We start from the raw sequence: 27,141 nt of genomic DNA, 5'->3' as shown, positions 1-27,141 counted from the left end.
ATGTGAATGAGGCCCAGGTTGCTTGGCTCAGTGGTGTCTCTTGTGTTGCCTGTTTGGAAAAACAAAAAAAAGGGCCTGATCTGACCTGAAATGTTCCAGAATCAGCCATTTAAAATCGGTTTGGTCCCACTGAAAGGTAGTCAACCAGGAAGTCGTGCCGACAAAGCTACACCGCAACAGCAGCGGTTCCAAAACACGGATGCGTAGGTAACACATACTGACCGCCACCACACCGTGCTCACCCACACACAACCATGGTTTTTTTCTTTTTTTTTAAAAAAAAGTGCTCTTTGACACCCCCATGACCCCGAGTGACCCCATGATGATCAGAGGCTGTGAAGAGGGCCCGATGGGTGACCTTGGGCCATTCTAGGTGACCTTGATGGAGGACTTCTTGTGGACGCAGAGCAGGGTGACGTAGGGCACCCCGATGAAGGCCCACCGCTCGCTGGGCCAGAACTTGACCACGGGCCCCTGCTCTGGGGCCCTCGGACGTCAAGGCCGGCGCAAGGCGGCACACGCAGCCCAGGTAGGACGCCAGGCAGATCAGGATGTGCCTGTGGAAGAGGATGAGAGGAGAGAGGGAAGAGAGGAGAGGAGAGGGGGAGGAGAGGAGGAGGAGAGGAGGAGAGGGGAGGGGAGAGTACAGAAGAGAGAAGAGAGGGAGGAGAGAGGGAGGAGAGAGGGGAGGAGAGGAGAGAGGAGGAAAGAAGAGGAGAGTGGGGAGAGGAAAGGAAAGAAGAGAAGAGAAGAGGAGAGGAGAAAAGAGAAGAGGAGAGGAGAGGAGAGGGGAGACAAAGAGGAGGTAGGAGGGAGGAGAATGTATGGGAGAAGATGACAACAGAAGAACAGAGCATGGAGAAAAGAACCATTAGAACCAGCCAAACACACACACACACACACACAGACACACACAGACACACAGACACACACAGACTGCTAAGCTGGATTCACCAATGCAAAATATCTACAGACATGCCCTCTAGCACAGACACGGAGCACTGAGCAGCATCCCCCAAACACTGCTCACATGCTAACCATGCAGAACAGGACAGCCGTGCACTTAAACCTACATGACACAGCAGGCAGGCTGATTAGCTAAGTGCCCTGTGTGTGTGTGTGTGTGTGTGTGTGTGTGTGTGTGTTGCACTCTCAGGAGCCAGTAGGACTGTGGGAGCGTGCATGCTAGAGGCCCGTCGCAGCAGACACAGGGGAGCTCTCTCCAGCCACGGAGCAGCAGACATGAAAGCGCGAGTGTCACGCAAACACAGCTCCCCCCAACGCTCCAAACACAGCTCCCCCCAACGCTCCAAACACAGCTCCCCCCAACGCTTCCAAACACAGCTCCCCCACGCCCAAACACAGCTCCTCCCCAACCCAACGCTCCCAAACACAGCTCCCCTAACTCCCAAACCCAACTCCTCTCTCCCCAGGGCTCTCATCGGCCCAGGCTCCAGGTCTCTTAAACCTAACTCTCCTAACGCTTTCCAAACCTAACGGGCTTCAAACCTAACTCTCTAACGCTTCCAAACCTAACTTCCTTCCTAACGCCCAAACTCCAACGCCTCTAAAACCTAACTTCCTCCTAACGCTTCCAAACCCAACGCTTCCAAACCTAACTCCCAGGGCCACGCGACTCCAAACCCAACTCATCCAAACTCCAACTCCTCCCAGGCCCAGGCTCCCAAACCTTCCCCCCCAGATGACCTAACCCAGGCTCCCCCAGATGGCAAACCCAACGCTCATCCCCACCTAGGTGGCTCATCCCAACGGTTCCAAACCTCATCACGTCCCAAGACCACTCCAACTTCCTCATCCTAACGCTCCCAGGCCAACTTCCCAATAACGTGGCTCATCTAACTCCCAAACCTCAATGGCTCCCCAGGCTCCAGATCCTCATCTGGCTAACGCTCATCCCAAACCCAGGCTCCAGGTGGCTCATCCCCGGCTCCCAGGTGGCTCATCCCCAGGCCCAGGGCCAGGCTCATCTGGCTCCACCCAGGCTCCCCGTTGGCTCATCCCCGGTCAACGCCCCAGACCCAGGCGTCCCAAATCGGCGTCCCGGGCCAGTCATCACGGCGTCCAACTCCCTAACATCCCCGGCGTCTCCAATCTGGCGTCCCGGACCCGGTCAGATAAGAGCGTCCCCAGGATGGCGACAGATGACATCATCCCAGGCGTCCCGGATGGTGATCCCAGATGACTCTGGCGTCGGGCCAATCATCTGGCGTCCAGGACCCAGGCGTCCGGATGACTCATCTGGCGACTCCGGATGATCCCAGACCGAGCATCATCTGATCCCCAGACCAGTCGGATGATCATCCCCGTCGGACCAGTGATCCCAGATGACTCATCCCCAGTCCAGATGGCTCATCGGCGACAGACCAATCATCTGGTCGGGCCAATCATCTGGTTTTCAGACCAATCATCTGGCGTCCCAAGACCAGTGACTCCCAGTGGCTCATCTGGCGGCTCCCAGGGCCAGGCGACCCCGGGCCCAGTCCAGACCCGGCTCATCTGGCTCCAGGTGGCTCTGGTTCCCAGGTGACTCATCTGGCGTCAGAACCAGGCTCCCAGGTGGCTCATCTGGCTCCCAGGCCCAGGCTCCCGTTGGCGGCTCCCAGGCCAATCATCTGGCTCCCAGGCCCAATCCCAGACCCGGCTCATCACAGGCTTGGAGTAGCTCATCACAGCGGCTCAGTGGCTCATCCCCAGGCTCCCAGATGGCGGCTCAGGCCCAGCTCATCTTGGCTCAGGCTGGCTCATCTGGCTCAGGTGGCTCCTCCCAGCTGTCCAGATGGCGGCTCCAGGTGGCTCATCTCAGCTGTCCCAGACCCCAGCGTCAGGCCCACCCCAGGTCTCATCCCGCTCCCAAACTCATCGGCGTCCCAGACCCCTCCCAACTCATCTGGCTTCCAAACCCACTCATCTGGCTAAACCCAGGCTCCCAGGGCCCACGCCATCCCCGGCTCCCAGACCCCGGCTCCCAGGTGGCTCATCAAATCCAACGTCAGGTCCTAACGCCCAATCCTAAGACCCAGCTCATCCCAGTGAACGGCTTCCAAATCCCCCAGACTGGCGTCCCAAACCTATCTGGCCTCCTATGACTCCTCAAACCCATCCCAGGCGGCTCCCAAATGGCGGCTCCAGGCTCTCATCCCCGGCTCCAGGCCAGCGGCTCCCGTTGGCGGCTCCAACCATCCCAGGCTCAAGACCCAGCGTCAGCTCATCTGGCCTCCCACGCATCTGACCAAACCTCTGGCCGTCCCAGACCCAGCGTCCCAGGTGGCTCATCTGGCCAAACCCAACTCCTCCCCAGGCCAACCCCGGCTTCCAAAACCCAACTCCTCCCAACGCTCCAAACCCAACTCCTCCCAACGCTCCAAACCCAACGCTCCAAACCCAACTCCTCCCAACGCTCCAAACCCAACGCTCCAAACCCAACTCCTCCCAACGCTCCAAACCCAACGCTCCAAACCCAACTCCTCCCAACGCCCAAACCCAACCTCCTCACGCTAAACCAACGCCCAAACCCCCACTCCTCCCAACGCTTCCAAACCCAACGCCCAAACCTAACTCATCCTGGCGCCCCAAACCCAAAACCCAAAACCCAACTCCCTCCCAACGCCCAAACCCAGGCTGGCAAACCCAACTCCTCCCAACGCTCTCTCACCATCTGCTCGGGCTTCACAGAGGCCCCGCTATAGTCTCTCCCCAGTCTCCCTTAGTTAGTTTAGTCTCATTTAGTCTCTCTCTTTAGTCTCTCTCTTTAGTCTCTCTCTTTAGTCTCTCTCTTTAGTCTCTCTCTTTATTCTCTCTCTCACTTTCACATCAGGTTGATTTTTTTATCCCTTTCCTTTATGGGGGCTGTTAAAAAGCCTCTTTATTCTCTAGTTCACCACCCTGGGTGCTTCCCAGCTTGTGTGACTAAATGTTGTCATAAAACTCAGCACTTGTGAGCCTGTTAAATCCTCTTTATTAAACTGGAGGTGACAATTAAGCTTATTTGACTTGATTATTTGGAAGGTTTAGCCTCAGTGACATGACACCTGAGGCAGTAACAGTAGCTGTAGTGGCAGCAGTAGCTGCATTTCATTGAGTCGTGACACAAACTCGGGTCTGGACCAAACGGTCTAGTGTGAATGTGCCCTTAGTTAATATCAGTGGGACAGATACAAAAATAGATGAACATGCACACAGTGTGTGTATGCGTGTGTATGTGTGTGTGTGTGCGCGCGAGTGTGTGTGTGTGTGTGCGAGTATATGTGTGTGTGTGTGTGTGTGTGTGTGTGTGTGTGTAGTGTGTGTGTGTGTATATGTGTGTGTGTGTGTGTGTGTGTGTGTGTGTGTGTGTGAGACTCACCAGGCGCAGTGCAGATAGGGGAAGTTGACTGAGGACCACATCTCACAGAAGATGCGATCGCTGATCCAGCACATGAGTGCCAGCATCCACCACAGGCCCGACAGCAGGCCCAGCTTAAACACACGCACGTTCTCACACCTGCAGGACCAACACACACACACACACACACACACACACAGGTTCTCATAACTACAGGGAAAACACTCACACACTCTCAAACACACACACACACACACACACAACTGCATGCTCAGAGAAGATTGAACATTAAACACACACACACACACACACACACACACACACACACATAACTGCATGATCGGAGAACATTAAACAACACAAACACACACACACATAACTGCATGGTCGGAGAACATTAAACAACACACACACACACACACACATAACTGCATGGTCGGAGAACATTAAACAACACACACACACACACACACAACACACAACTGCATGGTCAGAACATTAAACAACACGCGCACACGCACACACACACACACAACTGCATGGTAAGAGAACATTTAACAGCAAACATACATCATCACTCCTGCACAACTCCAGTTCCAACATCTGTTCAGTTAACGCTCATGGACGCACTACACACACACCATGACTTTGGTACAGCCCTCTCTTTTACATGCGCACACACACACACACTCACCCACACACACACACAAGCTGGAAGTGATAAGCCTGAAAGCAAACATCTGCTGTGCTGAGATGACGGAGTTCTCTCTCTCTCACTCACTCACACACACACACACACACACACACGCACACAGTGAAAAGCCTATTGTTCTCTGCGGTGAAGGCTGGCAAACCAAACACATTCAGCCACACTGACCCCTGCCCCATGGGGTGTGTGTGTGTGTGTGTGTGTGTCTACCTATAACTCTCTCCAGATTAGGGAGAAACACACAGCCTTCTAAAGCTCAAACAAAGAAACAAACAAACACAGACAAACAAACAAACAAACAAACGAACCAAATTACAGCACATGCGCAGGCTCTTGTTTAGGGGACAATGAGTCGTGTCCCCTTTTACAGAACAGTGTGGAACACGCTGAGAGGACAGCAGCCCCTCCACCTGGAGCCATGCTTACACACACGCACACACACACACGCACACACACAAACTCAGCGGTGTACACTGAGAGAACAGCAGCACCTCCACCCTCCACCTGCCGCCATGCTTTCACACACACACACACACAAAGCAGTGCACACTGACAGCAGCATGTCCACCCTCCGTTTGGTGAGGAGTCACTCAGCATGGACACCACGCCTCGCGCCAACACAAACACACACACACACTCTCAGCATGGACAGAGAGCAGCAAGCTAACCAGCAGCCTGTGGCTTTGCTCTGCTATAACACACACACACACACTCACCATGGACGCCTTGCACACTTAGCATGGCTCCGCTCAGTGTTAACTCTGGGCTTCATTAAATTCCTGTTGTGCGTTTTGGACTCGAGACAAACTCAGCAGGCTGCACAGAACCTACACTGTTCCACTGATACTGCGAGAATCTCACACACACCCACCAACCAACGCACACACACACACCCCGACCGGCTGACTTGTTGCTTGTGACTGCTAACACAAAGATAATGGCAGCTTTCAATACTCTGCTGTCTCCTGTGATAAGCAGTCATCCACTGCTTCATTGTTGCAGGATAAGAATATCTGAATAAGAATAAGAATCTCACACACACACACCTGTCCCACCCAACCCAGGCATCCAACCATCTACACAACCACACTCAACCCAAACAATATGACACCAGGCTTATTTCTGGGCTACATCACTCCCCCCTTCCCCATGGCATTCGAACATAAACCCACCCACACATGGACACACACACACACACACACAGTACGATAACACTATTGAATTCACACCACACACAGGCAGTGTCCAACAGAAGTTGAAGTAGCAGTGGCGAGCAGGTCTGGATTGGAGATGGCCACAACAGAGAGCATTCCAGAGAGTCCTTTCTATCCTCCAATCCCAGTCCCACTGCCACTCCTCACGTGGTTTTCCTTTTTAAAAAAACATCCCAAAGAACAACTTGTCTGTCTGTCTGTCTGTCTGTCTGTCTGTCTGTCTGTCTGTCTGTCTGTCTGTCTGTCTGTCTGTCTGTCTGTCTCGTGCCAGTTACACAGTACTGTGCTGCAGTATAATATTGACTTCAGTCAGTGCATAAGGACACAGTGGATTGACCCCTGCACCTGAACAACAGGCCTTCACAACTGATGCCAGACCAGTAGGAACATCACAAGGTCAAAGGTCATCCTGTATGAGGAGACGGAGGCCCAGGGCAAAGATCCTTCATGACCTCTCCCTCCTAGCTAGGTAGTACAGGACAGCTGCACCAGCTGAATTGAACACTACTAAATTACACTATTAGGCTTCAAATTATCACAGATAACTATTGCAGATCATAAGAAATGGTTCCAAAAAAGTAATAGCTAATTATTAGCCACTAATGCAAAGTGGGGTTTACTCCGTTAGTGCGCCAAGGGTCTGCGTAGAGGGGGATTTGTCCCCTTCACCCTTTGTGTTAGTAGAACATTTGCGGCTTTCGCTTTGCGAGAGGGTCACACACACACACACACACACACGCACGCACACACACACGCTTTGATGACCTTTCTACAGGAAACCAAAAAGGCACATTCATCACTGTCTGTGGCTGCCTTGGCTAATATAACTTCTCTCTCACAAATACATACACTCACGTACATAGGCACACACACCCAGACCCCCTCTCTCACACACACACACAACTGCTAATTTAGTTAACCTGCTGGCCTTAATCAGAGAGAGAGAGAGAACAGACTGAGAGAGAGAGGAGAGAGAGAGAGAGAGAGAGAGAGAGAGAGAGAGAGAGAGAGAGAGAGAGAGAGAGAGAGAGAGAGAGAGAGAGAGAGAGCGCAAGCATGTGTACTAGAGTGATGTAATAAAGTATAATGACTTCAAAAAACCCAGAGATTGAGATTGTTGTGCTCTGGCAGTCAATATCTGCCTAGGAAGTCGCCTCGTCTTAATCTGCATCGCCATTTGTATGCGATGTGAATACGGCCACGGTGGAGGCCACAAGAAGGAATTAGGGATTTTTATTTTGTTGCCTCACTTTTACTCATGACATGCTATCCACGCATGCACGGAGACAAACATGCTTTTGCCCACTTCTCTAACTCTAGGGGAGACGGTGAATAACCCAATTTTATAAAACAGTGGCGTGTTCCTTTAAGAGTTCTTGGACAAAAAAATCAGCACAGCGAATCATACAGAAGTACAGCGAATCCTGAAGCTATGGCCGAAAGAAAAGACGCACCTATTGAAAACAGCCCCAGAATAAGCCGATGCTGTGGCCCATGGCTGGATTCAATTATGTGTTCCCCTCTAAGCACTGCTGGAACTGGACTATGACAACAGACCACTACTGAAGGCAAGTTATATTGCAAGTTAGCTCTGGGGTAGCAAAAATCTAAGTGTGCCGTGCTAATGTACCGAAGGTCACAGTATCCACTTTAGGACAGAACAAAAGTGTGTAGAGCAAAACGTCTACATTTTCGAAACGTCTACATTTTCTTTGTCCGCACGAGAGTTTAACAGGTGCAATAATTCAAAATTCAAAATGTTATTTTCCCATAGGAAAAATCTCAAGATACCAGATATCCTTATATGGGCAAAGATGATGCTCGTAGCCAATCAGTGACCAGAGATGCCAATCAGCTCCACCTAACCACGTGTATGATTGGATGGGCCACAGGATGTCAAGGACAGCTAGTTTACAGGCTAGAGAGGACAGGAAATAACCATGCTACAGGCTAAAGAGGACAGGAAATAGCCATGCGGTTTGACCTGGCAATAATGGGCACCGTTCAGAGATTAGAATTCACACACACACACACACACACACACACACACACACACACACACACACACACACACACACACACACACGCACTGCACGCTAGTTTGGTAGCTGTGGAACGGAAGGGCTTTTAGGTTGAATAATAATCCTTGTAAAGGCTGGAGAAACACACACACTATGCACGCACAAAACACACACACACACACACACACACGTGCGCAGAGCAGTTGGATTTGAGCAAAAAAGCCCACATGTGCTTCCATAGACACAAATCCACTTCTATGCAGCTTAAGTCAGCCATTAACAAGCTCTGTATACCGCACAAGAACACACACACACACACACTCTCGCTCCCACGGGCGATACTTCAGAAGCTGGTCTAATAATACACACTCCTACAATCTTCCTCTTAACATGCCTCCGCAGCACACACACACACACACACACACACACACACCTACAGCATCTCTGCCTGGACATGCATACACACACACACACACACACATACACAAACACAGAAGCACACACAAACACAGAAGCATACACACCACACCACACATTCATTCATTCACACACTTGTGATAACACCGTGATTTACAGGAAAAACACCTGTGATTGGCATAAACACACACCAGGGAGATGTCTGTGATTGCCACACACACACATACACACACACACACACACACACGCACGCACGCACGCACGCACACCAAGGAGATGTCTGTAATAGGCAGACAGATTTCCATATAAAGAGAAAGAGACAAACAGAACTAATGCAGAAGGAAAAGACAGAAAAATGAGAGAGAGACAAAGAGACAAAAAAGAGAAAAGAAGAGAAGAGATCTTCCTTCCCAGGGAGAGAATATCACAGCACAGCTGACAGACCCCAGGAAAGCCAGAGGAAAAAAATACACACACACACTCTCTTTCTCTCTCTCAAACACACGACAGGCAAATCAATGAAAAAATTGTGTGTGAGCCTGTGTGTGTGTGTTCTGCAACGCTAACAAGTCTCCCACTGCGGCTCTATGCACTGGGAGCAGCCATTACCCATAATACCTCACAGAATCATTACCCACAATTCTTGTCAGAATCATGTCATGTTCTATTTTAGAACATGACCTTATGACTGCATCAGCTAAGGGTTTATGTAAGGCAGTCAGACATACTGTGTGTGTGTGTGTGCGTGTGTGTGTGTGTGTGTGTGTGTGTGTGGTGCGGTGCATCTGACACAATTACAGCCCTTCACTGATTAATTTGCTCTGGCATTCCCCCACAAGTCAACATCAACATCACAACAGCAAGGCCAAAATTCACATCTCCTGCAGAGATTTTCACAGCCTTCAGAGAATCAGCGAGGGAGAAGCAGGGAGGGAACTATGGGGCAGGTCAGGGAGGGAACTATGGGGCTGGTCAGGGAGGGAACTATGGGGCTGGTCAGGGAGGGAACTATGGGGCAGGTCAGGGAGGGAACTATGGGGCAGGTCAGGGAGGGAACTATGGGGCAGGTCAGGGAGTAGGCTGGTCAAGGAGTGTGTATTAGGATGTGCAGGAAGAGGAGCAGACGTTTTGTTCAGACAGAGATGCATTGCACATACATGGAGTGCTTTCTGTTGGATGTGCGATAAACCTGGCTCACACAAACGCGCACACAGACACACATACGCACACACACACAAACACAAACACTCACGCACACACGCGCACACAGACACACGTATGCACACAGACACACACGCATACTCACATTTCATCTCTGCCTCGGCTAAAAGCCCTTGTCACCTTTCCCCGTCATGGGGTTTCTGTTGGAGGGGTGCGTGATAAAGTCAATCTACACCGAGGCAACGGAAGGCGACAGGGGCTTTAAGCAGAGGCAGAGGTGAAATATGAGGCGAGTGTGTGAGTGTGTGTGTGCGTGCGTGTGTGTGTGTGTTAGTGTGTGCGTGTTTCTGACCTCTTAAGCTCTGTGATGAGTAATGCTGTGCAGGGGATGCCCAGGCTCATGAGAGAGATTGAGTTGATAGCCGGCTTGACGAAGGCCAAACACGTTGTGATCCCTGAGAGAATGGCAATGACCACCTTAAACCTTGACCTGGACAGGGGAGGGGGAGATAGAGAGCGAGAGAGAGAGCCGAGAGAGCGAGATTGAGCGAGTGTTTGCATTCCTATGTATTAGTGAGTCCTGCACCCTTAGGTCTTAGGTATGAGCTTCACCAGGCGTGTAACTGAAGCGTTCCGTTCGCGACGCGTAAAATCCATTTTAAAAGACTGGTCTATTTTTTTTCGGACGTGCTGTACACACTGCTATCACATCTGGTGTAGCTACTTCCATTGATTATAGTGGAAGCTAATTGTTGCAGCAGACGCAACACGAACGGAGTGCTTCAGTTATGCGCCTGGTGTAGCTCATACCTTAGAGTCTTGGGATATTTCACATTAGTCTAGTCTTCCCGAACTGGCAGAGCTGCAATGATATGTATAAGGTTGACTACATGATTCATAGAGACAGAAGTACTTATGGAAGGTGAACAGACACATTCCAAACCCAACAACATCCATGCATTACTGATGACTTACTAGGACTTGGACCAGTCTCACAATCTTTGTTTGTTTGTTATTTAGTTAATAAAACAATTTTTGTTGACATAAGGTCAGGTGTGTGTGTGTGTCTGTGTGTCCTCACCTGTCTCGGCGGAAGATCTTGGGCAGGTACCTCTTGGGGAACCACATACCAATGGCACACATCAGCACCCAAAGGATGGCCAGCTCGTCCAGCATCTGACCCAGAAAACTCAGCGTGGCGTGGAAATATGTGGAACCGATCCCTACACAAACAAACAAAAAAACAAAAAACGAATTAATACATTTGCATCAACAGGGTGACCAGGGTTGTTCAGCATCCCGCCCAGGAAACACTAAAAACACACACACACACACACACACACACACACACACACACACACACACACAGTGAAAGTATGACATTAGTATATAGGTATGAAAACAGCGCACACTTTTTAAAAGCAGGTGTAATCCAAATTGCAGTTAAGTGTCTTGTTCAAGGGCACAATGGTGAAAGCTGGGAATTGAACCCACAACTTTTCTGGTTACTGCATGCTAGCCCAGCTCCTTAACCACTATGCTAACACCGCCCCATTCACTGGTTACTGCATGCTAGCCCAGCTCCTTAACCACTATGCTAACACCGCCCCACTAGAGGTTATATGTGGATTTCCGCATTGGTTGGCAGCAGAAGCAGAGTGTGCAATGGCAAAACCACACGGCCGTCATATCCAGTCATGTGATGCCCCTCCACATTCCATCACACCCAGCTTCATAATCACCATCATCTCTTCCCCACTGACTAAACTTATCATCGTCACACCTCGGCACACACACGATATGACAACAGGGTTAAGTCTGGGACATCACACACACACACACACACACACACACACACCTGTCCCCCTGGCTTATTTCTGGGCTACATCACTCCCCCCTTCCCCATGGCATTCAAACATAAACCCACCCGCACATGGACACACACACACACACACACACACACACACACACACACACACACACACAGTACAATAACACTATTGAATTCACACCACACACAGGCAGTGTCCAACAGAAGTTGAAGTAGCAGTGGCGAGCAGGTCTGGATTGGAGATGGCCACAACAGAGAGCATTCCAGAGAGTCATTTCTATCCTCCCATTCCAGTCCCACTGCCACTGCTCACGTGGTTTTCCTTTTTTAAAAAAAAAAAAAAAACATCCCAAAGAACAACTTCTCTCTTCCTGTGGACGACTTGTTCTTTCTCTCTCCCCCCTCTCTCTCTTTCTCTCTCTCTCTCATTGAGAAGCATGCATAGAGACAGTAGGCCTCGTGCCTAAGCAAGCAGTGAAGTTGCAGCATGCATTGCAAATGGTTGCCGGAAGAAATGAATGGGGAACGCTGCAGTGGCAGAGACTGTGGCCGGCGAGGGGCCACACACACGGGGGGGTGCAGTGTGCATGAGCAATAGAGAGAGAGAGTGTGTGTGTGTGTGAGATAGAAAGAGATGGTGTGTGCGTATGTGTGTATGTGAGATAGAAAGAGTGAGTGAGACAGAGAGAATGTGAGGGAGAGAGACAGAGGGGGGGGGGTGCAGTGTGCATGAGCAATAGAGAGAGAGAGAGTGTGTGTGTGTGTGAGACAGAAAGAGATGGTGTGTGCGTATGTGAGATAGAAAGAGTGAGTGAGACAGAGAGAATGTGAGGGAGAGAGAGAGACAGAGAGAGAGTGTGTGAGTGTGTGTGTATGTGAAATAAAAAGAGAGAGAGTGAAACAGAGAGGGTGTGGGTGTGTGTGTGTGTGTGTGTATGTGAAATAGAAAGAGAGAGAGTGAAACAGAGAGTGTGTGTGTGTGTGTGTGTGTGTGTGTGTGTGTTTCTCGGCCAGCGTGGACCGAATCACAGGGGGGTGAGAGGAGAGGGTTTGGGAGGTTCTCACAGGAGAGAGAGAGAGGGAGGGAGAGAGAGAGGGAGGACAGGACCGCTTCTGTGTCCTTAAGAGAGAGAGAGAAAAAGAGAAGAAAAAACATCTGACTTTTCAAAAGAGCCTGTGTGTGCTGCACTCTATGCTCGACTCGAAGATTTATAACTTCTCTGGATACGGCCACTGGACACACACACACGCACACACACACACGCACGCACGCATGCACGCACACAGACACACAGACACACAGAGAGAACATGCTGTGTCAGGAATACAAAGAAGGAAGTTCTTGCACCTGGGCTTTTGGCTACTGGGAGTTGATAAGCTACAGCCAGTAATGCAAGAGGGCTCCTAATCTGGGGTAATGTTTTAGGTAAATCCTGAGAGGATATGCTTTTCCTTTGAGTGGGGTGCAAAACAAGATAACCCAATTAAAAAAAAAATGTTAAGAAAAGCTGATTACATGGAGTCCAGTGTCCAAACAACACAAACATTGTGTAACACCAACACAATGTCCAGCTCGATTTCCCAAAGCACTTAACGGTTTCCCTGCGTCTTGCGTCTACACACACAAGCCTCTTTGAAAACAAGGAAAAGAGAGCTGACAAAGGGTCATGACCCCTTCATAACTCCGTTAGGTCCCCCATGAAAACAGACCCTGGGTCTCTTGTGTAAGCCTAGCCTACACTATCTTCGACTTCGGGTTACTGTCGGTCAAAGCCTGGTGTGCAGGAAAACTAACGGGCAACTTACCGACCAGAACCAACAGCATCCAAATGATGTAAATCCCACTGTTGAAATGCTCAGCATACTGACGGAACAGGCACATCAAAATAGGAGGCAAGATGAAAAATAAGATGTTGCTAATCTGGAAACAGAAAACACACATACAAAAAGAGTCACTAAAAAACATCGAGGAAACCATAATGACAACAAAGCTTCCTTGCACAGTGGAAGGAGGAAGAAAAAGACTAGATAACTTTAGCCTACAGGATGTTTAGCCTGTTTTTTTTTTTTATTACAACATCATTAAATATGAAATGATATCTTATAGTAACATTCACGGACAACCATCGGCAAGGCATTATATTACTTAATTTATAAACCTTTAAACATCTCAACAAAAAGACAGCGTCAGAAAACGAGAACAAAGCATGCACCAGTGCCAACAGACAACATCTCAAGGAACATCATACCGTGTTATAGAACTCCGCTATTCCAGGATAGATCATATAATTCCCCTCGCACCAGTCAACTTCCGAGCTCCCAGCTTGGAGATGGTCCCAGAATAGGACATTCATTTTCTCCCGAGTGTTTAAATATGAACTTCAAAGCCAGTGTCAAGTCCGTCGGAACAACAACAGCAGGTAGCCTAACCAAGTAGTAGTAGACTGGCCCGATTACTGTTGACAACTGCTAGCGGATAATGGTTTCGACTAGAAAGGAGAAGAAACCGCTTCGCTACAAGTAGACAAGTGAATGCGTTGGCTTCTGCAAATGTCCTCTAGGCGCATGGATACTGCGATGGTGACTGACAAAGCGATGCTTGGAGCTCCTTGGCTGACTGATCTGTGGTCCTGCTGTCATCCTGCTCTACAGACGAGAGCCGATCCGCTGTGCCGTCTACCTCATCTTCTATCCGGAGATTTCACAGCAACATGTGATCCGCGCATGCGTACCAGGCTATTTCAACAATAGTCACAGCTGCACACTCACAGACAATGTTCGCTGAATGCATTGCATTTCTGGAAGCAGCTGAAAAAGTCTTGAACATAAACACAAACTTAAAGGGACACCAGGCAACGTTTTCGTGTTAATTAATCATCTTCGTAAGTCGGTACATGGTTAAATGACTCATTACAGGGCGAATGAAGGCTCTCTCGCCCGCCCCTACTGCCTGTAGGAAGAATATCCCACTTGCAAGTTCGGTGTATCCTACCCGCCGACAGAAGCAGGATCCGTTTACAGCACTGAGGCAGGCTAAGGAAACGCTAGAGATTGTTGCAAACGTGTGTATAACGGCAGAGCCGGTGAAGAAGCAGCGAAAACCCTTGACGGAAGACGCAAAGAAAAGGAAAAGAGCTTCAGACCGAGCGAGGGGGAGTTTCGTAGAGAAAAAGCATCAGGCTTGCCTGGTGTCCCTTTAATTTAACGAAAATAGGCCTACCCAAAGATGTTGACCTAATGGCAGCCGTAGGCCTAGTCATAGGCGACACCTTGTGATACATCAATTGATAAGCCTAGAAGAAATAGGTAGGCCTAAATGTTTCTGCATGGTCATGCAGTTTTTCAGGCATTAGGAATTGTGTAGTTTTTGTCATGTCGTGGGATAGGCTACCAGTTAGGCGACACGCACTTAAGTTAAGTAAGCATATCTAGGGCACGTCTCCGCGTCTTTCCTCCCTAATCAGGATTTCCGAGGCAAAGTACAATGTTCCGGAGAAGCGTCATCGCTTGCCAAATATTTCCCGTCAGCTTCCATTCATAGGCACATTGTTGACATTCCCGAGAAGTTGGCAGCTGTTTACAGGATGGCCATGTTCTAGCCAAGCAGAAACATGGGAACATTAACACCTGGCAACCACATGGGTTTGTGAGGACATACGATAGCCTATGGCCAGTCCTCATTATTCAGGAACACCCAAGGTAAACAACACACATTACATCAGCAGTTTAGATGAGTTTGATTATTACATGTTCTAAGAATAAACCACTCATTGGGGAACAGTTGAATAATTTTGCATCAGAAGTTTCACAACATAGTCACTTTTATGGAGAAAAGTTCTGGGACACAAACCCATTTAATCACTGAATTCATGTGTTAATTTCAGACCCATGGCCACAGTGTACCAAAGCATGCGGTCTGCATTCTGGGTCTGGGTCGTCCTCAAGAGCTCAGTGATGATAATGTCACAAGGTATACAAATCAAGGTTGTTACAGACATGGTTAGGTGAGGTGTGGGAAGACCTTGCCTGGACTGCACAGAGCCCTGACCTCAATCCCAACACCTTTGGGATAAACCAACGGATATTGCGAGCCAGGCCTTCCCATTCCAACATCAGTATGTGGGATCACACACAAACTTGTGGCCTTCCCAGAAGAGTGGAAGCTATTCTAGCTATATAGCTATTCTATATTTAGAAAGGGTTGTCAAGTTCCTATTGGTGTAATGGCCAGGTATCTCAATATTTTTGTCAATATAATACACATCTCTCTCTCTCAAACACACACGCTAGATCTAGTTCAAATTTGTTTCACTGCTGACTAGAAATTAAAAAGTTGCACACACACAAAATTATTATAACATAAACAGGAACTTCCACCTGCCCTTCGAATTTACAGGCAGCAAGACCCCATATAATACTCCTTATAGGGAAAAACAGCATTACCATAAGATGTCTAGACCCCATATACTGTACTAATCCTCATGCCCAATTCACATCAAAGATTCGCGACAGCACAAAATCATTGCAGAAAGGAGTTGCAGCAGTGTGAATTAAATGTTGCATGTCGTTGCCAGCTGTTGCAAGCCGTCGCAAAGCTTTCACCATGTCTAGCTGCAGTTGCAAGGTTTTAGAACGTTGCAGCAGCAGCTCATCTAGCAAATCACAAATCTTTGGTCAATGGGAAAAACAGCAATTAGAACTAGAATTAGAATTAGAACTAGAATTGGAACTAGAATTCTCCACTGGACGCTACAGTTGCCTCAAACTCTACTGCTGGCTGTCAAGGGGCTGTTGAACGGAGTGAAACTGAGCTGACACGCAGATATGCATCAGCTGCGGGGATGTTTAGGGTGTAAACATCCCCCAAGACGTCTCCCTCCGTCCCGCCCTAGTGGGAGAAATTGACCTTGTGTGTGTGTGTGTCAAAATGGGTCTTCAAACTACAGGGAACAGAAGACACTTGGAGAGAGAGGAAACGTGGGATGACTGGCTTGATTAGTAGGCAAAAAATGAAAATGTTTCCGTATGTATATCACTCTGGGGATACATATGTAAACAGTGTTTAAAGGTGCCATGTGTAAGAATTGAGGTAAAAATATCCAAAAGATGAGCTACACGCATCAAAAGAATGAGTAGAAATATGGGCGATGATGTCATTAAAAAAATAACAAGGTATAGTGCTGCAGAGATATCAACCTGAATTAGCATGCTAAATTACTAGCCACAGCCCTATTGGTGTCATAATACCAGTTTTCGCCATGGGAGGCAGTATCATATGGACAACATAACCGCTAGCCAAACTGCAATACACGAGTCTCGGTTGTTACTCTAGGGTAAACCAGCTCACTTTCTGGAGGTATACTGCCCCCATCTTTTATGGAATGTGGAGTATGAATTGATTTTTGGCGGACATTTTACACGGCACCTTCAGAATGGGTCAGAATGGGCCACCACATACCACGGCCTTAGCCTTAAGCCTCAGTATCGGCTCTCCCCAGGGCTGTGTGCTGAGTCCCTTGCTCTACACCCTCTACACACACACGACTGCTCCCCTGTCCATCACAGCAACCCAATGGTGAAGTTTGCAGATGACACCACAGTGATGGGGCTCATCTCCAGAGGGGGCGGTGAGTCTGCCTACAGAGATGAGGTGGAGCGGCTGTCAACATGGTGCAGGGCCAACAACCTGCTCCTCAACACCTCAAAGACCAAGCAACTCATCATAGACTACAGGAGAAAGAAAACAGAGATCCCACCATTAATCATCAGCGGGGACCGTGTGGAGAGGGTGGCAGACTTCCGCCTCCTGGGCGTCTACATGGAGGAGAGCCTATCCTGGAGCGTGAACACCTCTGAGCTGCTAATAAAAAAGGCCCAGCAGAGACTGTACTTCCTGAGAACACTCAGGAGGAATAACACCACACAAAGACAGCTGGTGTCCTTTTACTGTGCCTCCATTGAGAGCATACTAACATATAGCTCAGAGGAAAGCGTTCCAGAGGGTCAAAAAGATCGTCGCCTGCCATCTCCCCACACTGGAAGAACTACACAGTTCCCGTTGTCTCAAAAAAGCTCAGAACATTATAAAGAACACCCACCATCCCGGTCACTCCGTTTGAACTGTTGCCTTCAGGCAGACGGTACAGATCAATTAACGCAAGGACAAATAGACTCAAACAGTTCCAGTTGGGTAGGCCTATTTTCGTTCAATTAAGTTTGATCCAACTATAATAACCACCCTCAATGCTGCAAAAAGAATGTGCAAAAAGTATGCATGTCTGTAGTTGTATGTTCATACTGTTTTTTATGCAATGACTGTGTTTATGTATATGTTATATGTTTCTATTTATTTCTAACATTACCACTTAAATTATATCTTTATAGACCCAATTCATGATGCACTGATTGGAGAACACTTTAAATTTCATTGTACCTGTGACAATGACAATAAAGACCTATTCTATTCTAGGTTTGTATTTGTTTGTTTACCATTGTATCCTAAAAAAAACACCGATAGCACCACGGCAACACACACTCACGTTGTTATCGGAAACACAGCGGCTAACAGTTGTTGTCATGCTCTTCCTTTTCCTGTTACCACAGACATGACACATGTACTTGGTTTCTTAACCAGCAATGTTATTGACTTTTGGTTTGTTTTCGTTGAAGTTGTTTTTCTGGACTGGGCTAGGAAGGCATGTTTTTATTTGGTTTGCCAGAATCGGTTTTGATAGACATTTCCTTGTTTCTCTAAGATTGTTTTTTGTTACACATTCATTTGTTTTGCCATGCTACTATTTAACACCCAGGCTAGCTATTTAATACAAATTGCGTTGTTTTTACATGATACATTTTGATATATAGTGACTCGTTATACTAGACTCTTTAATCAATACATAGAGAAGATTGTTCTTCGCCTCGTCTCAAAATAATATTTGCATGTAAGGTGCCTACTCCAATCTCGTGGGTCTGACAGTCCCTCCCAATATCAGTCATCAACTTCAGGGCTGCCGTGGTACTGTGTACTGGTTAACTAGTTAGGGAATACGACTTGTGACTGAAGGATGGCTGGTTCGATCCATGAGATGCCTTTGAGCTAGGCATAACCCCCAACTGTTCTGTTCCCCCAATGCCCCAGTAATGGCTGCCCACTACTCCTAGTGTGTGTGTGTGTGTGTGTGTGTGTGTGTGTTCGCTAACTACCATGAATGGGTCAAATACAGTGGAAGAATTTCCCTCAGGGTGAATAAAACGACCAATCTACCTTAAATAAAACCAGAGAGGCCCCCCTAGTTCAATCATGTCCAAACTCATTTATTGCAGTATATTTCTGTAGGCGTAGACCAACATTCATTCCACAGGACGGTACAGAAGGGAATCGACATGGTGGAGGCCTTCAAAGAGCCCCCTCTCCTCCTCCTCATACCCAGACCTGGTCCGAAGGGGCCCTGGAGGGTTGTGGTTTTAGCCATAAAGCTGGATTTAAAAAGTTTCACATAACTTTCCCATACATGGATTAAGGGTGGTAAGCCTAGTACTAAAGCCTAAGGATGGTAAGCCTAGTAAGCTTAAAGCTTATTAAAAACAACTACTAAAACTAAAAGCTTTTTCTCAGTAGAGATCTCCAATGAAGTCTTAACTCATTTAACCCATGTATAGGAAAGCGGTCCATGACCTGGACTGGGGGTCACCTCCATTGCCGGTCATTGGCCGTGCTGGGTCCAGGTCTGGTGGTTGTCGGAGGAGAGGATCAGCTTCTGTTGTCCACCTCTGAGGAAAGGACACAAGCAGACTGTACAAAAAAAGGTGAGAAATCACTTGGTGTTAAAAGGTGTTAAACTGCAGGAGAAAATGGAGATTCTACATTACAATACATCGAGTTATGTGCAAGGGCAAGTTTTAACACTCTAAATAATAATAATAATAATAATAATAATAAAAAAAAAAAAAACATCAAGAAAAAATGATGTGCACATTTGAGGTTTTCCCAGATTCAGAAACGCACACACTCACACACGCACACTCACTTAAAGGGGGTGACACTGTAGAGATAGCAAATACATAAGTGTGTTTTTTACACACTACAGACACATACAAGTCGGAATGTTTTGCTCCGCCCACCCCCCTCCCATGGGTTCAACAGCAGTAGTATTGTCCCAGTAATAATTAATTAATTAATTAAGTAAGTAAGTAAGTACACTTCACATTCTGCTAGCTATTCATTACGAGCAGCCTACTTCCTCCGATCAAACCCTCGTGTGATTCTCAAAACGTCCACTAGAGGTCCCCAAGAGCCCTTTTGCAGTGAATCCACAAGCCTGTAGCTCAACAAATTTGATTGGCGAGTCAGTTAAAGGAGCACGATGCGTTTAGAGTGTTTTTACGACTGCAAAGCAACCAGTTCAGAAAACGTGGATATATATATATCCGACTCCCTCTCAGTGAGCACTCATTGATTCTAAATGCATGTTCAGCTATACAAAAATGTTAAGAGAAAGACAAATAAATTAAGGCAGGCTATGTTGTGTTACTTTAGTAGCTGTAAAAACTTCCCAAGCCTTTTTCAGCAAGGCACGAGAACTACACTCACCCTCTCATCAGCTGATGGTCACTCTCTCAGAACACTGGAGATGCTGTGTTTGTGTGCATCTTTACACTGTGCAAAACTGCCCAAGATATGTGTGTGTGTGTGTGTGTGTGTGTGTGTGTGTGTGTATGTATGTATGTGTGTCCTCCACATCGGTCTGTGTGTGTGTGCCCCTGTCGTGTGAGAGTGATTAAAACATTTGTGGTTAAAAACATGAGCACTAGAAGGGCACACACACACACACACACACACACACACACACACACACAGCTGAGGTGGCAAGACTAAATGTCCTGTATAACACCACAAGCACTGTGTATATAGATTGTGCATGTGCATGTTTATGTATTAAGTGTGTAAATACATTATTTCTTACTTTTTATAGATATGGTGTGTCGTATGTGTTTGTCTATGTCATTATCATTTGCTGTACAGGTGTGTAACAATTAAACTGTGTGTTGGAGAAACAGACGAGGGTGTGTTTTTTGTGTGTGTGTGTGTGTGTGTGTGTGTGTGTGTGTGTGTGTGTGTGTGTGTGTGTGTGAGTGAGAGAGAGAGAGAGAGAGAGAGAGAGAGAAAAAGAGAGAGCCACTCGGAAACTGGCTAATCTCCCAAGAAGATTATAGTCATGCAACAGTATCTCAAAGGACCCTGACGACTGATGACTAGATGTGCTTCTGCCTGGTCTGCACACGCCACCGTCACCACCCTTTATTAAGACTCTCTTGTGATTTCTGGAATGTTCTAATCTTGTGTCTGTTACAATGTTACAATTTTTCTAGTCATCATACACTCTAGCCAATCTGTTGATGAACACACACGCAAGCCCACGCATACACAACACACACGCCTGCAGGACAAAGCCATATGCCTCACACACACACACACACACACACATTCCTTACATCTTAGTGTCCCCCTAAGCTGGCTGTTAAAGACAAATTACCCAGGAGTCCCAGCAAAAGAGCCCATTCTGGGAAAAAGGCAACCCGGTTCTCACACACACAGACCACATGCACACAGGCCCAACGTAGAAAAATATATACATAAAAAACGAACAACTAAAATCAAAGAGACTTTATAAGGAAACCACCCCGGCCGACAGAACAACCATCATCTGAAAGTGCACATCAAATAGTTAAGACTGGTTGTCATGGCGACCCTGGTGCGTAGGACAACACACCCACTCGGCAACTGTTGCTGCGGCGGAGAGGGGGAGGGGGGTCAAACATCAGGTGTGTGTGGGTGAGGAGAGATGAATTTTTAGACCTGACCTGACCACACAATCATCTTCATCCAAAACACACATCACACTACAACACCTCTTCCCCACACACACACACACACACACACACACACACACACACACACACACGTTGCTGTCAGCGTGCTTCAACAGTCACATGGGGAGAGTCGGACCGTCCGAAGACTCTGCAGGAGGAACTGAGGGCCTCAACCACACCCTGATGTCTGGACAACGCAGCGGAGAGTGGGGGCCCACGGAGAGAATGCGGTGATGAAAGCATGATGTGGCCAGAGTGAGAGAATCAAAAGGACCATCTTTGGGTCAGGGTGCTGCTATCAAAGTCGCCATCAACTGTACAAAACAAACAAACAAACAAACAAACAAAAACAGAAAAACCCCGTTTCCATAGCGCCGAGACCCTTCACCCCTGACCCCTAGAGAGTTGACCCTAGCGTAGTTCCAGAGGTGGTTGCGGTTGGGGTTGGGGGGCGGGGGATGGGTGTTGTTAGGGTGGGGTTGGGGCTGTTGAGTGGGTGGCTGGGTGTTTGGGAGGGTGCTGTTGCTCCTCCAGACCCCTAGGGGGCATCAGATGAAGGGAGCGCCGAACGTCTTGAGGCACCACTGCACACTCTTGTTGGGTGGGCGGTCCATGGGGGACAGGGCCTTCTGCTGCTCCACACTCAACTCATCAAACGCCTGCCGGTACTCACGATCAAATGCCTCTGCACGTAGGGGAGAGGGAGAGAGGGAGAGAGAGAGGAGGGAGAGAGGGGAGAGAGAGAGAGAGGGAGGGAGAGAGGGAGAAAGCAAGAGGGAGGGAGAGAGTGGGAGGGATGTAGAGAGGGAGAGAGAGGGAGGGATAGAGAGAGGGAGGCATGGAGAACAGAGAGAAGACAGCAAAATAGGGATTGAAAATAAACAAAAGTGTAAGAGAAGCAGTCAAGAGACAAAATGAGAGAGGGAGGGAGGGAGAGAGAGGGAGGAGAGAGGAGGGGAGGAGAGGTAACATTAGTACACATAGATCAGCATGACAGAATGAATGTCAGAACAAAAGTTCAAAACATGCACAATGGTATGACTTTAACACTGATCCCGTTATGAAGTATTTGGTCAGACTGGTTGGACCAGTAGGTGGCACTGTGTCAGAGAGCGTAGAGCTGCCGTTAGCACAGGTGAACACCCGCTAGCACCTGGAAAAACACCTGCTTCTGCTACTCACCCACGTCAATGTTCTCTCTGCCCAGAGACACCAGGGATAGGAACAGGATCTGTGTGTAGATACTCCTGTGTGTGTGTGTGTGTGTGTGTGTGTGTGTGTGTAAGGGAAGAGGAAACAAACCAAATATAATCAAACATAAAGTCAACTAAACAACTAAAAATATTGTTCCTGTACACAGTAAATTTAGAAAAGATATAGGTTTTCCTCAAGTTTCAGACTTATAGATATACAGTAGATATGGGTAAGATTGTCACTGTGTGTGTGTGTGTGTGTGTGTGTGTGTGTGTGTGTGTGTATGTGTATGTGTGTGTGTGTTGGTGGTGTGTGTATGTAGTGATAGCACTGGGTGTGTGGTGTGTGTGGGTGTGCAGTGTGTGTGTGTGTGGTGTGTGTGTGTGTGTGTATGGTGCATGTAGTGTTGGTGTGTGTGTGTGTGTGTGTGTGTGTGTGTGTGCGTGCGTGTGTGGTGTGTGTGTGTGTGTGTGTGTGTGTGCGTGCGTGCGGTGTGTGTGGTGTATGTGAGAGCACTGTTGGTGTGTGTGTGTGTGTGTGTGTGTGTGTATTGTGGTGTGTGTGTGTGTGTGTGTGTGTGTGTGTGTGTGTGTGTGTGTGTGTGTGTGTGTGTGTGTGCGTGCGTGCAGTGTGTGTGGTGTGTGTGTGTTTGTGTGTGTTTCTAACCTCTGCCTCTTGACCTCTGGGTGTCGTTTGACCTCTCGGAGCAGCAGGTTAATGGGGGAGTACACATCGTTGGTCTGGATGCTCCGGACTATGCTGTTCAGCAGCGTGCGCGTCTCCTGATGGTCAGTGGGATCCAGGGTCCCTTTCCTCTCCACTGGGGTCAAAGGGCAAAGGTCATGAAAGGTCAACAACAATGGACATCAAACTTAAACAGATCCTGATAAAATGCTACAAGGTAATCATATGTGATCCTATGTTCATAATTATACTGACTCAGGGTTGTTGAGAATGAATGTGTGTGTGTGTGTGTGTGCGCTCACTAAAGCTTCTCCACAGCATGTAGAGTGGGTCGGTAGGGGTTGTGGTGTGTGTGTGTGTGTGTGTGTGTGTGTGTGTGTGTGTGTGTGTGTGTGTGTGTGTGAATGTGTGCGTTCTCACTGGAACTCTTCCACAGCATGTAGAGTGGTTTGGTAGGTTGTGTGTGTGTGTGTGTACACTCACTGAAACTGCTCTTCAACATGTAGAGTGGTGTGTGTGTGTGTGTGTGTGTGTGTGTGTGTGTACTCACTGAAACTCCTCCACAGCATGTAGAGTGGTTCTGTGGGCTCCTGGTGCAGGTTGGTGTTGTCCCACAGTAGTTGGATGTACACCTGCTTACTGTCAGCAGACAGGGACGACTGGGGCAGCTACACACACACACACACACACATAAGAGACCAATGTCACTTCAACTGTAACTATGGTGCTTACTTTTTTTTGTGTGTTTTGTGTGTTGAGAGAGAGAGAGAGAGAGAGAGATAGAGAGAGAGAGGGGGGAGGTCACCTGTACTCCGTTGTTGCAGTGCTCGGACGTGAGGATGAGTCCGGGCAGGTTGCTCTGCAGGTCCAGACGGCGGAAATACCACAGAAGGTTCCAGAACAGGATGGGGTGCTGACTCAGGAACTTGTGAGTGTAGATCACCTGATAGACAGAGACACACACACACACGCAGACACACACACACACACACACACATAAAGCTTACTCACATGTATTTCTGCAAACATACAAACAAACACTACAATTGCTAAAAACTCTAGAGTAGAATCTTGTGTATTGTTGTGTTCTTTTGCATAGTGTAGAATCTTGTGTAGTGTAGTGTAGTGTAGTGTAGTGTTGCACAGTCTTGTGTAGTGTAGTGTAGTGTAGTGTTGCACAGTCTTGTGTAGTGTAGTGTAGTGTTGCACAGTCTTGTGTAGTGTAGTGTAGTGTAGTGTAGTGTAGTGTTGCACAGTCTTGTGTAGTGTAGTGTAGTGTAGTGTAGTGTTGCACAGTCTTGTGTAGTGTAGTGTAGTGTAGTGTAGTGTAGTGTAGTGTAGTGTAGCGTAGTGTAGTGTAGTGTTGCACAGTCTTGTGTAGTGTAATGTAGTGTAGTGTAGTGTAGTGTAGTGTTGCACAGTGTAGTGTAGTGTAGTGTAGTGTAGTGTAGTGTTTTCAACCACTGTGCCAGGGCACACCAGTGTGCCGTGAGAGATCATCAGGTGTGCCGCAGAAAATTACCCAAATGTCACTCACTGGTCCAGAAAAGCAACTGTTGCATCAAAGAATTTATAAGCACATACTCTCATTGATTGTGTGATTGCACTATTTGTGGCATGCAGGCATTGTACAACGGGGGCCCCATATCCCACAGGGGCAGCCATGGCCTACTGGTTAGCACTTCGGACTTGTAGCCGGAGGGTTGCCGGTTTGAGCCCCGACCAGTAGGAAGCGGCTGAAGTGCCCTTGAGCAAGGCACCTAACCCCTCACTGCTCCCCGAGCACCGCTGTTGTTGCAGGCAGCTCACTGCGCCAGGATTAGTGTGTGCTTCACCTCACTGTGTGTTCACTGTGTGCTGTGTGTGTGTTTCACTAATTCACGGATTGGGATAAATGCAGAGACCAAATTTCCCTCACGGGATCAAAAGAGTATATATATACTTATACTTATCCACAGAATCATCACATATCCAGTTCATAACAACAATTAAATTATAGATATAGTCACCTACAAATGAAACAGAGGCCATAATAAGGTGTTGTGTTGTGTAGTGTAGTGTAGTGTAGTGTAGTGTGCTGTTGTGTGCTGTAGTGTAGTGTAATGAAACAGAGGGCGCTTGTTTTATGGAGCAGGTCTTGCATAGAAGCCATAATAAGGCCATATCTGTGTATTATTTGCAGTTTTAGGCTATGGTATGTTTATTTTTTCTTCACACAGGATGTTAGTGTGCCATGGGACAAAAAAGGTTGAAAAACACTAGTGTAGTGCAGTGTAGTGTAGTGTAGTGTTGCACAGTCTTGTGTAGTGTAGTGTAGTGAGTGTAGTGTAGTGTTGCACAGTCTTCTGTAGTGTAGTGTAGTGTAGTGTAGTGTAGTGTTGCACAGTCTTGTGTAGTGTAGTGTAGTGTAGTGTAGTGTAGTGTTGCAGATCTTGTGTAGTGTAGTGTAGTGTAGTGTTGCACAGTCTTCTGTAGTGTAGTGTAGTGTAGTGTAGTGTTGCACAGTCTTGTGTAGTGTAGTGTAGTGTAGTGTAGTGTTGCACAGTCTTCTGTAGTGTAGTGTAGTGTAGTGTAGTGTTGCACAGTCTTCTGTAGTGTAGTGTAGTGTAGTGTAGTGTAGTGTTGTAGTGTTGTGTAGTGTAGTGTAGTGTAGTGTGTAGTGTAGTGTAGTGTGCTGTCTTGTGTAGTGTAGTGTAGTGTAGTGTAATCTTGTGTCTTGTGTAGTGTAGTGTAGTGTAGTGTTGCACAGTCTTCTGTAGTGTAGTGTAGTGTAGTGTATTGCTGTTGTGTAGTGTTGTGTAGTGTAGTGTAATCTTGTGTAGTGTAGTGTAGTGTAGTGTAGTGTGCTGTTGTGTAGTGTAGTGTAGTGTAGTGTAGTGTAGTTTTGTGTGCTGTTGTGTAGTGTTGTGTAGTGTGCTATTGTGTAGTGTTGTGTAGTGTTGTGTAGTGTAGTGTAGTGTAGTGTGCTGTTGTGTAGTGTTGTGTAGTGTAGTGTAGTGTGCTGTTGTGTAGTGTAGTGTTGAGTAGTGTGCTGTTGTGTAGTGTAGTGTAGTGTAGTGTAGTGTAGTGTGCTGTTGTGTAGTGTTGTGTAGTGTTGTGTGCTGTTGTGTAGTGTTGTGTAGTGTAGTGTGCTGTTGTGTGCTGTTGTGTAGTGATGTTGTGTAGTGTAGTGTAGTGTAGTGTTGTGTAGTGTTGTGTAGTGTGCTGTTGTGTAGTGATGTGTAGTGTAGTGTAGTGTAGTGTGTACCTGGTCCCCCTCATTCTCCAGCAGAGACTCCAGCTCCTTCCTCAGCACCAGAGGACTCAGGTACGGAACCGACACTGGCTTCGGATTGGGACGCTTCTGCCCCAAGGAATCCTGGGTAAAGGAACAAGAATAGAACATTGATCATGTTCTGCCAGAGAAATGCAAACCAACCATCCCATCCCCTCCACACACACAGATTCACACACACACATGCACACACACTCCCTGGGACACAGCACCCTCTAGCCCATACACCCGTCCCTAAGAAAATAGCCCAATAGTATTACAGGACTGCAGTGTAGTCCCGCCCCTCACCGCCACATCATGCAGGCTATTGGGCAGGCTGGTGGTGGAGATGCCGTGATTGGGCCGCTGGCTGGCATTCAGGCTCTGCAGGGGTCCGCCAACGCTGTTGCTCCGGGTCAGAGAGGTGCCACGCTTCTCCACAATG

The 27,141-nt window shown here is 47.8% G+C and overlaps 2 protein-coding genes across 2 annotated transcripts in view; both read right to left on the bottom strand.

Moving 5' to 3' along the window:
- Positions 1–276: 276 nt before the first annotated feature.
- LOC125289516 (alkaline ceramidase 2-like) lies at positions 277–14,521 on the bottom strand. Its single transcript, XM_048236411.1, is given in 7 exon segments — positions 277–486; positions 488–557; positions 4,364–4,501; positions 10,217–10,354; positions 10,946–11,087; positions 13,502–13,616; positions 13,945–14,521. Coding segments are annotated over 7 exon segments (825 nt in total). The 5' UTR covers positions 14,050–14,521; the 3' UTR covers positions 277–369.
- A 4,467-nt stretch (positions 14,522–18,988) lies between these two features.
- Positions 18,989–27,141, bottom strand: part of dennd4c (DENN/MADD domain containing 4C) — a 79,748-nt gene continuing 71,595 nt past the window's right edge. Inside the window, 7 exon segments of the mRNA XM_048236070.1 lie at positions 18,989–22,250; positions 22,748–22,812; positions 23,426–23,579; positions 23,994–24,111; positions 24,249–24,386; positions 26,691–26,801; positions 27,006–27,141. The exon segment at positions 27,006–27,141 is cut by the window's right edge and continues 36 nt beyond it. Of these exon segments, the coding sequence (XP_048092027.1) occupies positions 22,114–22,250; positions 22,748–22,812; positions 23,426–23,579; positions 23,994–24,111; positions 24,249–24,386; positions 26,691–26,801; positions 27,006–27,141 (859 nt within the window). The 3' untranslated portion in view covers positions 18,989–22,113.

Source organism: Alosa alosa, chromosome 24, assembly GCF_017589495.1.
Source record: "Alosa alosa isolate M-15738 ecotype Scorff River chromosome 24, AALO_Geno_1.1, whole genome shotgun sequence".
NCBI lineage: Eukaryota > Metazoa > Chordata > Actinopteri > Clupeiformes > Clupeidae > Alosa > Alosa alosa.
Note: the sequence above shows the minus strand (reverse complement) of the source record. Positions and strands in the feature narration are given on the sequence as shown.